Below are 14,050 nucleotides of genomic sequence, written 5' to 3'. Positions count from 1 at the left end.
GATGAACAAGGGCCCTCAACCCAGTGGTGAAACATAGTGGTGATCATATCCCAGTTTGACAATGCCTTTGCTGCATCATGACCTCCAAGACCGGTCCTGGATGCACATGTGAATTATGTTTGTATCTAATTATTGTTTTAGTGAATTTCAGGCCATTCACCAATGGGCAAAGCAAAAGTGCTACTGGCTCATACAGTAAGATCCATATTACTAACTGAGAATGGTAAACCGGATGGCATGGACGCAGGTACACGGAGATGGGACCATGAGACGTACTGCGCAGGTGTGTACAGCGCGTGTCTCATAAACCGCACGCAAAGTCGTATCCACCGCGCCCATAGGAGTCACGGCCCAAAAACGAAAGAGCTCAACTGACGTGAATGAGAAATGAAGCAACAACGCGCCCATGGCCAACGACTACCGACACAGCCACACAAAAAAAGAGGACTCTGCGCTGCAGCCCAGATTCAAACGGAAGAGGCTACGGAGGCCCCACGGGTCCATAAAATACGGAAGGCGCAGGCGTCACCGCCATATTGTGAGTGGCACTACTGCGGAGTGAAGGCACAGGCGTCACCGCCATATTGTGGGCGGCACTACTGCGGAGTGAAGTTAGGAATAATGTGCTGCTTGGGATTGTACAGACCGCTGAACGCTTTACACCGAATTCAAACACAATACAGCTCAACGATACAAACACGAGCCCACCTAGATAACATCAATGAACGCAGGCGCCTACAACGCGCGTCTGAAACTGCGGAAGCAAAGCAGGCACGGGTTCAAAACGAACGAGCTCGACTGACGGATATACAAACACGAGCCCAGCTGGATAAAATCAATGAACGCAGGCGCCTACAGTGCACATCTGAAATGCCGCAAGCAAAGCGGGCACGGCTCCAAGACGAACGAGCTCGACTAATGTATTTCAGGATACCCAGCACCGGGGGTAGGCGAGCGAAGCGAGCAGGGGGCGGAGCTCCCCTTGTAATTATCTAAGATACACAATTAAAGGAATAATGCACACAAAATGTGGTTTTGCTATTGGGGCAAGAACGTAGCTGTGATGTCTTTGCCAAAAATGTAAAAAGTTGGCAAGGTATCTCTAGTCAAACAGAAGGTAGGTATGCTCCAATGTCAAACATCGACACTGTATCTGATCGTGTTCAGCTCTGATACGAGAGCGTCCCCCATGTGGGGAGAAGAGCACGTAGCCATGATATCTCTGCCAATGAGCAGGTACCCCCTAAAATACACATAGCTGAGATCTCTCTCTCAAAAATGTCAAATGTTTCTCTTTAACAATCTGTAGATAATGTCTGCTGAACAAACAGGTATCGCTGGCTGAGCGAAGGCAAGGTACACTCCAATACGTGGCGAGAGGTAGTGCGACTCGAAAGGAGGCTGGCCCTGCCCGGCTCCCTAGTCCTGAGGTCCCATAGCATGTCTCTCGAATTCAAGCAAATAAATCAGTGCCGCAACCAAACTATAATACTTAGCGCAATGACAGAAGTCGAAAAATCAACTGGAATGTTCAGGCAAATTATAGAAAAAAACCCAATCTGAATCTGTTAAGTAGTTCTCTCGTGAAAAGCGGACAGACATACTGACAGACGCTGAATTTTACATGGAGAGAGATTACGTTTTAGGTGAGAATCCGATTCTGATATAACAACGATGCAGCAAATTAGACAGGAACTAAAAAACACTCCTGACTTCTGTAAATTTACGTAAAGCTTATAAACTACTAGGGGGGCTCCACCCCCTGCTCGCTTCGCTCGCCAACCCCTGGCGTTGGGGCATGACAAAGAGTGAGATGTATGAATTAGATATAGAATAGTGTGCAGGTTTGGATGATGCCTATAGAAATAAAAAATAGGATGTTTGGCATAGAGTAATGTTTTATTGGAATATTTCTTTGTATACAACATTAGTAGTAAAGATGGTGTCTTGTCCTTGAATGAGTCTTCCTTGGCATGGATCATTTATAACTTTAACGTCAGATGAACGTCGAACACGTGAGAAGGCAACATAAAGTTGTCCATGTCCAAAAACGGGTTCAGAGAGGTAGATGCCAACCTTGTCCATGGTTTGTCCTTGTGATTTGTTGATGGTCATGGCAAATGCAGGTTTAATGGGGAACTGTCGGCGTTTCAATGTAAAAGGTAATTCTAGGTCAGAACTCGTAAGGTCAAATCTAGGAATGAGAACAGTATTATTGTTAGCATGTGATCCTGTAAGAACTGTTGCTTGAATAACATTGTGTGTCATGGTGTTGACGACTAACCGTGTGCCATTGCATAAACCCTGTTTAGTGTTAAGGTTTCTTAATAGCATGATTATTGTTCCGTTTTTAAGGGTAAGGTTGTGTTGTGGTCATCCGGCCGGGTTAATAGTGTTCAAATATTCTAAGGGGAAATTCAGATGTTCATTGTCGTCATTAGAGTAAACTTTGTCAGAGCTTAGAAAGAGCCGTGTCTCTCCAGGAAGTAATGAAATGACCTGGTTATTAATGATAAAAACATTAATATTTTTTGGACATAATATAGTGCGTTGTGTTAACCACATATGCGAAAGCAGTATGGGCCATTGCCTTTTGGTGGCCTGATATGTACTCCGGTAGATGCAAAAGCAAATGAACTATTGTAGGATCTAATGCAGTTCATAAAGTTTTTACTTTCTGTAGATATTCAGGATATGAATGTAAAGGAGGCAGTCTAATCTGCCCCTTTTGACAACAACGTGTAAATTCATTATTTGTATTGCCAGTTGTTTCTTCTGGGAAGTTAAGTGAATGACAATGATTGCAAATGACATTCATTAATCCCAATGAATTTTCCTCAATAGTGGACTCATTATTGAAGGAGTTGTCAGCCAACTGGCGTAAGCGTTTAGCAGGTGTCTGGCGTTGATGTCCGCGACGGGCATGTTTTGCTTGTGGCGTTTGAGTGCCGCATTGTTGCATGTCCATTATTTGTGACGCGCTATTTTCGAGTTTTAATTGATTCGCCTCCGCTTTGCGAAAAGTCCGTTTCAGTCTACGTCGTGCATTGTTTGTATCGAGCCTTGTCCGTTTTTGTATGTCGGTCAGTTGAGCTTTCTGCTTTTGGAGTCTTGCTTGCTTGTTTTCTGGCAGTTCATATGCGCGTTGTACACGTCTGCGTTCATTTATTCTGTCTCTTCGCTCCCTTTTTTGTATGTCTGAGACGCGAGCTCTTACGGTTTGAAATCGTGCTTGTTTCGATGCAGCACTTTGAGACGCGCGCTGTATGCGTCTACGTTCATTGTGTCTGTCCATTTGGGCACGTCTCTGTAACGGGGTTAGTTGAGCTTTGCGTTTTTTGATCCTCGACATTTTTTCTCTCGGAGTTTCCGAAGCGTGTTGTATGCGCCGCCGTGTATTTTGTTGCTTCATTCGTGTTCGTGTGTTTGGTCCCGTTATCCCATCCGAATCGTTTTGTACCTGTGACCGTGTATTCATGACTTGTTTGTTCCTCAGCATGCGAAACATGGATAAGTAATAAGGAGGATCGCACTCACTGTTAATATGTAGCCTTTTCTGCAGTTGAACGGTTAATAGTGCTTTATTGTAAGGAGATCCACCTATGCTGCCTAGTGTGAAGGTGTTGAGATGACGTATGTTTAATATGGACGTTTCCTTTAGAAATGTGGCTTTGGGTGTCACTTCTTATTGATGTGGGGGGGTGGGGGTGGCTGAGGATTGTTGTTGCGCGAGCGTCTTCTTTCTTTTTGTGTTCCATGGGCTTGTTGAATCCCCCTCTTTGTGTGTGTCCCGTCCGTTGCTTGTAGGGTGTGTGAGGTGGTTTTGTGTTCTTTTTTTTTGTGTTCCAGTGGCTTGTTGAATCCCCCTCTTGGTGTGTGTCCCGTCCGGTGCCTGTAGGGGGATTTGCCTTGCTGTTGTGCGCGAGCGTCTTCTTTTTTTTGTGTGTGCTAGTTTCGTGTGCAATGGGTTTCTTCCGGCGCCTGCGTTTGACTACTTTTTTCTGTGCCTTTTCCTTTTTTCTGTGCTCGCGGCGCCTCATTTCTTTGACTCCTTTTTTCTGTGCTCACTCCTTTTTTCTGTGGTCTTGTCCACCTCTCGCGGCCCCTCATTTCTTGGGGCGCCTGCGCAGTACGTCTTTTTGCGGCTACGGCCCATGGCCGGATGTCCCTGCGTCCATCCGGTTTAGCATTCTCGGTTAGTAATATGGATCAGCATTACACAGAGGAAACTTAACTTCAAATGCATTCTACAATTAGCTTAAAATGTATAACTTAAACGCCTACCCATTTTCTTATTTTTAAGAATATTCAGTGCTTTGAGATGCAGTGCATCCGGAAAGTATTCACAGCGCATCACTTTTTCCACATTTTGTTATGTCACAGCCTTATTCCAAAATGGATTAAATTCATTTTTTTCTTCAGAATTCTACACACAACACCCCATAGTGACAACGTGAAAAAAGTTTGAGGTTTTTGCAAATTTATTAAAAATAAACAAACTGAGAAAGCACATGTACATAAGTATTCACAGCCTTTGCCGTGAACCTCGAAATTGAGCTCAGGTGCATCCTGTTTCCCCTGATCATCCTTGAGATGTTTCTGCAGCTTAATTGGAGTCCATCTGTGGTAAATTCAGTTGATTGGACATGATTTGGAAAGGCACACACCTGTCTATATAAGGTCCCACAGTTCACAGTTCATGTCAGAGCACAAACCAAGCATAAAGTCAAAGGAATTGTCTGTAGACCTCCGAGACAGGATTGTCTCAAGGCACAAATCTGGGGAAGGTTACAGAAAAATTTCTGCTGCTTTGAAGGTCCCAATGAGCACAATGGCCTCCATCATCCGTAAGTGGAAGAAGTTCGAAACCACCAGGACTCTTCCTAGAGCTGGCTGGCCATCTAAACTGAGCGATCGGGGGAGAAGGGCCTTAGTCAGGGAGATGACCAAGATGGTCACTCTGTCAGAGCTCCAGAGGTCCTCTGTGGAGAGAGGAGAACCTTCCAGAAGGACAACCATCTCTGCAGCAATCCACCAATCAGGCCTGTATGGTAGAGTGGCCAGACGGAAGCTACTCCTTAGTAAAAGGCACATGGCAGCCCGCCTGGAGTTTGCCAAAAGGCACCTGAAGGACTCTCAGACCATGAGAAAGAAAATTCTCTGGTCTGATGAGACAAAGATTGAACTCTTTGGTGTGAATGCCAGGCGTCACGTTTGGAAGAAACCTGGCACCATCCCTACAGTGAAGCGTGGTGGTGGCAGCATCATGCTGTGGGGATGTTCATCAGCGGCAGGAACTGGGAGACTAGTCAGGATAAAGGGAAAGATGACTGCAGCAATGTAAAGAGACATCCTGGATGAAAACCTGCTCCAGAGCGCTCTTGAGCTCAGACTGGGGCGACGGTTCATCTTTCAGCAGGACAACGACCCTAAGCACACAGCCAAGATATCAAAGGAGTGGCTTCAGGACAACTCTGTGAATGTCCTTGAGTGGCCCAGCCAGAGCCCAGACTTGAATCCGATTGAACATCTCTGGAGAGATCTTAAAATGGCTGTGCACCGACGCTTCCTATCCAACCTGATGGAGCTTGAGAGGTGCTGCAAAGAGGAATGGGCGAAACTGGCCAAGGATAGGTGTGCCAAGCTTGTGGCATCATATCTATCTTACTAAACCACAGTTAATATATGCACGGCGGACGCACCGAGGCGCATGCGCACTGCAGCCTTGGCGCCCGCCCCAGAGTCCACAGTCAAACGCACACATGCGCACTGCGGCCTTGGCGCTCGCCCCAGAGTCCAGAGTCAAACGTAGCGGCTTCCCAAAACGCGGCGGCGCCCGCCCCAGAGTCAAACGCAGCGGCTTCTCAGAGACCGTAGGTGGCGCCCAAATAACACAACGTGCTGCGCTGTGACGCCCGCCCCAGAGTCAAACGCAGCGGCTTCCCAGAGTCAGTAAGTGGTGCCCAGACAACACAACCTGTGAGCGCCCAAACAACACAACCTGTACAGTCATAGATACAAACAATGAACGAAGGCGCCCAAACAAAGAAACCGCTTTAGTTCAAATAGGGTTATTGAATTAAATGGAAACTTTACCATGCCTACGACCTGTGAACTACACCTGAGGTGAAGCGTGCACGCCAGGTTGTACAGCCGCACGGACGCGACCGCCCACACCACCGCATATACCCTCCATGATATTTCATCACGCAGCAACTTCCCACCGAAGCGCATATTGCGCCGTTGCGCACGCCCCAGACTCAAACGCAGCGGCTTCCCAGAAGTCAGTAGGTGGCGCCCAAACAACACAACCTGTTCACTACACTTGCTCTAATCCACTGTGCCAGTAATACAGATCACATAACCGTCACAGACTCAAACCCAGTGGCTTCCCCGACTCAGTGGCTGGCACACGAACACCACAACCTGTAAATTACACTTGCTGTGCTCCACTCTGCCAGCAGTCAGTGTCAGCAAAGGCAACAGAATCACGTCTCCACAAAACGAAACCGCTTTAGTACAGATATGCTTATTGAATTAAATGACACTTCCCCACCCTCCATGATATGTCATCCATCCAAATATCGGACAGAACAGAAACTGATTGCCATTCTTGGATTTCCGATTCGCTAGCGAATCGCGGGCTTACTTGTTCAACAAGACTTGAGGCTGTAATTGCTGCCAAAGGTGCATCGACAAAGTATTGAGCAAAGGCTGTGAATACTTATGTACATGGGATTTCTCAGTTTTTTAATTTTTTAATAAATTTGCAAAAACCTCAAGTAAACTTTTTTCACATTGTCATTATGGGGTGTTGTGTGTAGAATTCTGAGGAAAAAATGAATTTAATCCATTTTGGAATAAGGCTGTAACATAACAAAATGTGGAAAAAGTGATGCGCTATGAATACTTTCCGGATGCACTGTACACTTGTAGCATTTTATTTCAAACAGCTGAAAATTGTCATTCCCATTCGCAAATTTACCGGTTTCATTTTATAGGAGATTACGGTAAGCCTTTGTTCCAAATTCATTGCTTATATGATGCTACTAAAAGATCCATCAAAACCCTTGACTCCACCAGCACTGATACTCAGTTTAAATTGTCGAAAGGACAGAGGAGTCAGAATTGGAGCATAATAATTCAAACCATTTAATTTGGTGAAAACCAAGATCTGGGGTTTTGTGAACATTGCAAACATCTATTACATTTAAGCAGGTATATTATGGTATAGTAATTCTGATTGACTTTTTATTGTTCCTGGAACACAAAATCTCAATGGTAGAAATAAAACAAGTAAGAACATGTAGACTTCATGAAACATTCGTGTAACTTTGTGTAACATTCAGGTATGTTTGAAGACTTGGTTAAATGTTTCGATGTTGGAGCATTTTTAAATTTTCTAGTGATTTGAAGGAGTCATGACATTTTGTTTAGGCCTGGGAAACATCCAAGATGCATTGGAATCTGTAGCTGGGGATACAGAGGTCAGATTGACCTGCTTGGCCTCTGCAACTGTGATCCTAAACGGTAAAAGAAACTTGAGAAGACAAGATATTTTTGCAACAGTAGCTCAAATTCAAATAAAAATGCTCATAGTGAGAACATTGAGGAGGTTGCTGACTGCACTACTGACTACACCAAAAGAGAGCAGAGAGCTTAGGAGACTTCATGCAAAGCAGTGGGTCCAGATGGAGTATCGCCACGACTGTTGAAGGCCTGTGCATTGGAGCTGGGGTGTCTTCTACAGCACATCTTCAACCTGAGCCTGGAAGAGGGGAGAGTCCAGAGGCTTTGGAAAACATCTTGCATCACCCCAGTCCCAAAGGTATCACGTCCTAGTGAGCTGAATGACTTCAGGCATGTCGCCCTGACGTCACATGTGATGAAGACCACCTGAGGCCACAGGTCCGCCACGCCCTCCACCCTCTGTAGTTCGCATACCAGGAGAAGGTGGGAGCGGAGGATGCCATCATCTACATGCTACACCGATCCCTCTCCCACTTGGACAGAGGCAGAGGTGCAGTAAAAATTATGTTTCTGGACTTCTCTAGCGCCTTCAACATCATCCAATCTCTGCTCCTTAGAGACAAGCTGACAGAGATGGGAGTAGATTCATACCTGGTGGCATGGATCGTGAACTCTCTTACAGACAGACCTCAGTATGTGCATCTCGGGAACTCCAGGTCTGACATTGTGGTCAGCAGCACGGGAGCGCCGCAGGTGACTCTACTTTGTCCGGTCCTGTTCAGCCTATATACATTGGTCTTCCAATACAACTTGGAGCCCTGCCATGTGCAAAAGTTCGCTGACGACACTGTTATTGTGGGCTACATCAGAAGTGGGCAGGAGGAGTAGTATAGGAACCTAATCAAGGACTTTGTTAAATGGTGTGACTCAAACCACCTACAACTGAACACCAGCAAAACCAAAGAGCTGGTGGTGGATTTTAGGAGGCCCAGGCCCATCATGGACCCCATGATTATCAGAGGTGACTGTATGCAGAGGGTACAGACCTAGAAATACCTGAGAGTGCAGCTGGATAATAAACTGGACTGGACTGCCAATACTGATGCTCTGTGCAAGAGAGGACAGAGCCGACTATACTTGCTTAGAAGGCTGGCGTCCTTCACCATCTGCAATAAGATGCTGCAGATGTTCTATAAAACGGTTGTGGTGACCGCCCTCTTATACGCTGTGGTGTGCTGGGGAGGCAGCATAAAGAAGAGGGATGCCTCACGCCTGGACAAACTAGTGAGGAAAGCAGGCTCTATTGTAGGCACAGAGCTGGACAGTTTGACATCTGTGGCAGAGCGACAGGCGCTGAGCAGGCTCCTGTCAATCATGCATCCACTGAACAGTATCATCTCCAGACAGAGGAGCAGCTTCAGCGACAGACTGCTGTCAATGTCCTTTCCACTGAAGACTAAGGAGATCATTCCTCCCCCACACTATGCGACTCTTCAATTCCACCGGGAGGGGGTAAACGGTAACATTATACAATATTATGACTGTTATACCTGCCTCGCACTCTCCACCTTGCACTTTTTAACTTGCACTGTGTTTTTATTCACTGTTTAATTAATATTAGTTTTATCAGTATGCTGCTGCTGGAGTATGTGAATTAATAAAGTATCTATCTAATAGAATGTAATTACTTGTGTTAGTAGGGTACATAAAAATGTTTTTTAATAGCATTTAAAAATATCCTGTAATTCAAAATAAAGCTGAAATAGTCTTGCAGTGGCTCAACAGCTTTCAGGGACAGCAATATCTAACTCAAATGCACCGTCTGATGTCCTGTTGTTATTTGTTAGTTATGAAGGGTCTACAGCTAATCTGAGTTAAGACTTCTTAAATATAACATTTTAGAAACATTTACCAGGTGGAGATTTTAAATCTATAATGAAATCAATACCTACAATTGCTGGCAGCAATGTCCCATGACAAACAGCAGGTCATTGTGGTGCTTTACAGATATATCATATTGTTAAGAGAAATAATGAATCATGATCTGCAGACAATGCAGCCGTAAGGTTATTTTTATTGTAAGTGAACTCTTGAGCACAGGATTATTCACTGTCTGCATAATGTGTAACACCAAGCTCATTTTCCCTTTCATTTATTTCTGACAAAGTTTACTTGCATTTTTTAGTTTTACTGATGCTAACATCATGTCACTTACTCATTACGATTTCAAGGAGCAGAAGAAGTTAAGTTGCTGAGGCAGAGGTTTGCACAAGCTTAGTACAGTGTGCATAACTCTGCCTACATTTCTCAATTTTGTGATCAGGAGAAGCTGTCATATGTAAACTAATTCACAATTGAAGTCATTCAAAATGTTTCTCCCATGTAAGGCAGATTTTGCAAATTTGACAATGCTTTCAAATGGGGCTTTTGTAATTTCAAAAACTTTGCACAGCTCCTTCAATTTTGGATATCGCAAAAAAAAAATTTAAATTCCTGTAAGAAATTAGTGTGCCCAATTAGAAAAAATGATCCACAGGGACTAGTCGTTTCAAGCAGATTGGCTGATACACATAACAACAGTGGGTGCTTTATCACTTTACAAGCTAATACACGAAAAAAATAAGACCTTACTTTCTCATTCACAAAAACACATGGAAAAAAATCTGACCATACAAAAAAAGAACTTCTCGTTTAAATTCTTAAGGAAACCTTTTTTAATTGTTTATATGTTGTTCCAGGAACAACAGAAATCTAACATTATTACATTGACCAGGATTGCAGAGGTGTGTTTTGCTGTATCAGAGCTGCATACAGGAGGTTGAAGGGTAACCTGACAGGTAACACTAAACCTAAAAATGATCATTCAGCAGGACAATAATCCAGGCAATTTTAAGGCAGAAATAAGTCAAAAGTCTACAACTAAATGGTACCGAAATCATGCAATGAAATATGAAGTCGAGTGTTTCAAAAAGCCATAAACATGCTTAAAAAAAAAAAAAAAACAAGCTTATTAAAAAACTGAAATTTGAAGGACAAAAATTAGTTTTAAAAATTTTAAACCTTCATTTCTACAACAAAGCATGTGGGACACTATGGTAAGACTTACCCGCCTGAAGCAGCAGCATGCAAGCAGGTCCTCCCGAGGTTGTCTGGGGTGTTTATATCAAATCCAGCTGAGAGCACATGCTCGTTACTCAAAGACGAGACAATACTATACAACTGACCTGGAGGTGAGATAGAAAAAGTGTCAATTGCAGGCTTGTAAAAAGAACAAAAACCAAAAAAGTATCTTGAATACCTTGATTCAAGTTTCAATTGCAAGCCATCGCAAAGAACTGGCTGTCTTAGGCTCACCTGAGGAGAGTAACTTGCGACAACAGTCTGAAAACCCGTAAAGCACGGCCAAGTGCAGAGGGAACATCCCATGGATTCCACGCCTGGATAAATAAAGGAATACAGTGACATTAATCTAAATGCCCTGGTGGGAATGCAACCTCAATTTGGAGAGGACAACAATGAGAAAGATTACAGCCAGAGTTTACAGTTTGCAAAGATGATGAAGAGACCTAAAACAAGAGCCTGTTTTATTGGCTCTTACCTTGCTGTGTCAGCTCCATTAGTCATCAGGGTGCTGATCAGCAGTTCGTGGCCATATTTAGCAGCAACATGAAGAGGTGTATTGCCATATTTATCCGTGCAGTCGATTTCCCCCCCTAGGTTTAAAATAAAATAGATAAATAAATAACATTTTTGGCCAAAGTGGTACTAGATCATATACAGTAGGTTATCTATGAACTGAAGGATGTGCATTTAGGAAAGAGTCTTAGTATACGGACTTATGCCGACTTAAGTTTTGTTCCTATGATACTGTTAACTCACCATTTTGAATCAGGATTTGGGATCGAGTGAAACGCCCATGAATAGCAGCCATGTGCAAAGGGCTTTTCCCTTCTTTATTCTATAAATAAATAAATAAAAACACTGTTAAGACAGACTGAGAGACAGAGAAGATGCTGAACTGCATAGGTGGAGTTGATACAATCTTTAGCAACTATCGCAGACGAAATGGCAACTATACCTGAATGTTAACGTCGGCTCCATTGTTGACCAGCAGCTCTAGGCATAGGGCCCCATTTGTAGAGACAGCGGCAAAGTGTAGTGGGGTGCAGCCCCGCTCATTGGGCTGGTTGACGTTAGCGCCATGATTGACCAGTTCATTGGCCACTGCCTCCTGTCCTGTGTAGCAGGCTATGTGCAGTGCTGTATTCCCAAACACATTGGGTTCATCAATCTTCTCAGTTAAAGGGTCAAGTGCACAGCAAGATGAGATAATAAAAGCAAAGAGAAATGATTATTTAAAACTTGAAAGCAATACATAAATATACTTCTCAAACCGGTACTCTAGAATCAGCAGATTCTGACATTCATACAGTAGTAGCCTCATTCGCGATATCCTCTTTTTGTATATTTAGCACAATAAATTGTTCTAGATCTTCAGACAAAATCTAACATTAAAGAGAACCAGAATAAACATAATATTTCTAAACTACTACTTAATATACTTAAATCATAAAGTTATCCAACAACTGCAATACCCATGTGAATAGGTAATTGCCCACTTAGTTACTCACTCTTACAAATGACGTCATGGAGAATTCAACTTAGCTGACTGAACACAGCCAGCCCTGTTGAATCTAACACCTCATCACATAGTGAAGAACGTTAGGCCTCAATCAAAGAAAATTGAAAAAGTGATGAAAATGTTCTTGAAACTTACCAGTCACAAAAGTGTTAGGGCTCCATTTCTAAAACTCTGGGACCACAGCACACCACAGTGAGAGTGATTATGTCCAAATGGAAAACATTTGGAACAGGAAAAGCCAGTCGGACTCAATGACTCTAAGGGTACAATGAGTTCCAGAAAAACATCCAGAGACCTGCAGGCCTTTCTAGTCTCAGCTAAGGTCTGTGTTCATGATTCTACAATAAGTAAGAGACTGAGGAAAAATGGAATTCATGGAATAGTAACAAGGTGGATACCTTTGCTATACACGAGTAACATTAGTGAGTAACATTAGGTCCTCACAGGTGGCGCAGTGGTAGTGCTGCTGCTTTGCAGTAAGGAGACTGTGGAAGATTGTGGGTTCGCTTCCCAGTTCCTCCCTGTGTGGATAGCGCTTTGAGTACTGAGAAAAGCGCTATATAAATGTAATGAATTATTATTATTATTATTATTATTAGTGCTCACCTCGCCTTCGCAAAGAAACATATGAATGAAACCCAAGCCTTCTGGAATAATGTTCTGTGGACAAACATGACAAAAGTAGAATTCTTTGGACGACACTGACCCCACTATGTTTAGCACTTCACAATAACAGCATCATACTTATGATAAACATGGGTGTCCTAGTGTGATAGCATTGGGATGCTTTGCTGCCTTAAGACTTGCCATTATTGAAAATACCATAAATTCCACAGTAATAGAATATTCTTATAGAAAATGCCCAGTCATCTGCCAGTGACCTGACAAAAGAAATTCAACAACTGAATGACTCAGAAGAAACAAAATGAAAGCTTTGGAGTGGCCTATTCAAAGTACTTACTTGAACCCAACAGATATACTGTGAACCTGAAACGAGCAGTTCACACCTGTAAATCAACAAATGTGTCTGAATGAAAACAGTTCTGCTAAGAAGGGTGGGCTAAAATTTCTTCAATAATGATGTGAAAGACTAGTATGACATTGCAGGAAGTGTTTGTTACAGCATTTGTAGCAGCAATAATCACAATTAAATTATTGAAATTATGTGGGAAATGATTAATTCATATTGGTGAGAAGGCTGTTGGATAACTGTTCCTTGAATAAAGCTGGTAATGCTTTAAAAACTGTATTGTGCGTTCACTTCGGTTATCTTTATACAATATTGTATTTTGTCTAAATGTCTGAGGACTTTCATTGTGTAAAAATGTACAAAAACAGAGGATACTGTGGGTAAAAATATTTTTTTACAGTACCATCACCGTTTAAATCTTGCACACAAATTATCCCAAGCCAACTTCAGCTAAAGAAAGATCTTGCTGCCTCCTGTCAACTATCAGATTTTTAAAATTTAACAGTAAAGCAAGATGTGCTTCTAATCTTCAGATACATTCCTATCTGCCTAAAACAATCCCCCATACAATCAGGCAAGGCTGCATTTGTCAGAGTTGTCGCACCACGCCAAGTTTTTCTGCTGCTATGGTTAAGTGAAGGCAGGAAACCACTAAATAGAATAAGATGTCTCACCTCAACTCCCAATCTCAGCAGGTATTTAACCACCTCAATCTGTCCATTGGAGGCTGCAGCATGCAAAGGGGTGTAGCCACGCCTGTCCTTACACATGGCATCAGAACTGCGGGCCACCAACAGCTTGACTGCTTCTAGGTGCCCTGCCAACAAGAACATATTATTGAGAAGATCTTCTAATACTCTTGATTGCATGTGTCATGTTTCAAGAAAGCACAGTGCCAGACTTACCCACTTGTCCATTTCTATTCATTCAGCTTTACCATGATGCCAAGATTAAGGCTCAAACTTAAA

General features: G+C 43.1%; 1 protein-coding gene across 2 annotated transcripts in view; it reads right to left on the bottom strand.

Moving 5' to 3' along the window:
- ankrd52a (ankyrin repeat domain 52a) overlaps positions 1-14,050 on the bottom strand; it is a 102,597-nt gene that overhangs the window by 51,808 nt on the left and 36,739 nt on the right. For both annotated transcript variants that reach the window (XM_051925031.1, XM_028798602.2), the window contains exons 7-12: positions 13,757-13,899; positions 11,549-11,761; positions 11,350-11,428; positions 11,069-11,183; positions 10,825-10,907; positions 10,577-10,694 (exon numbers count right to left, since the gene is read on the bottom strand). In XM_051925031.1, coding sequence (XP_051780991.1) covers positions 10,577-10,694; positions 10,825-10,907; positions 11,069-11,183; positions 11,350-11,428; positions 11,549-11,761; positions 13,757-13,899 — 751 coding nt within the window. The remainder of the gene's footprint in view (positions 1-10,576; positions 10,695-10,824; positions 10,908-11,068; positions 11,184-11,349; positions 11,429-11,548; positions 11,762-13,756; positions 13,900-14,050) is intronic.

This window comes from Erpetoichthys calabaricus, chromosome 3 (genome assembly GCF_900747795.2).
Source record: "Erpetoichthys calabaricus chromosome 3, fErpCal1.3, whole genome shotgun sequence".
Lineage (NCBI taxonomy): Eukaryota > Metazoa > Chordata > Cladistia > Polypteriformes > Polypteridae > Erpetoichthys > Erpetoichthys calabaricus.
Note: the sequence above shows the minus strand (reverse complement) of the source record. Positions and strands in the feature narration are given on the sequence as shown.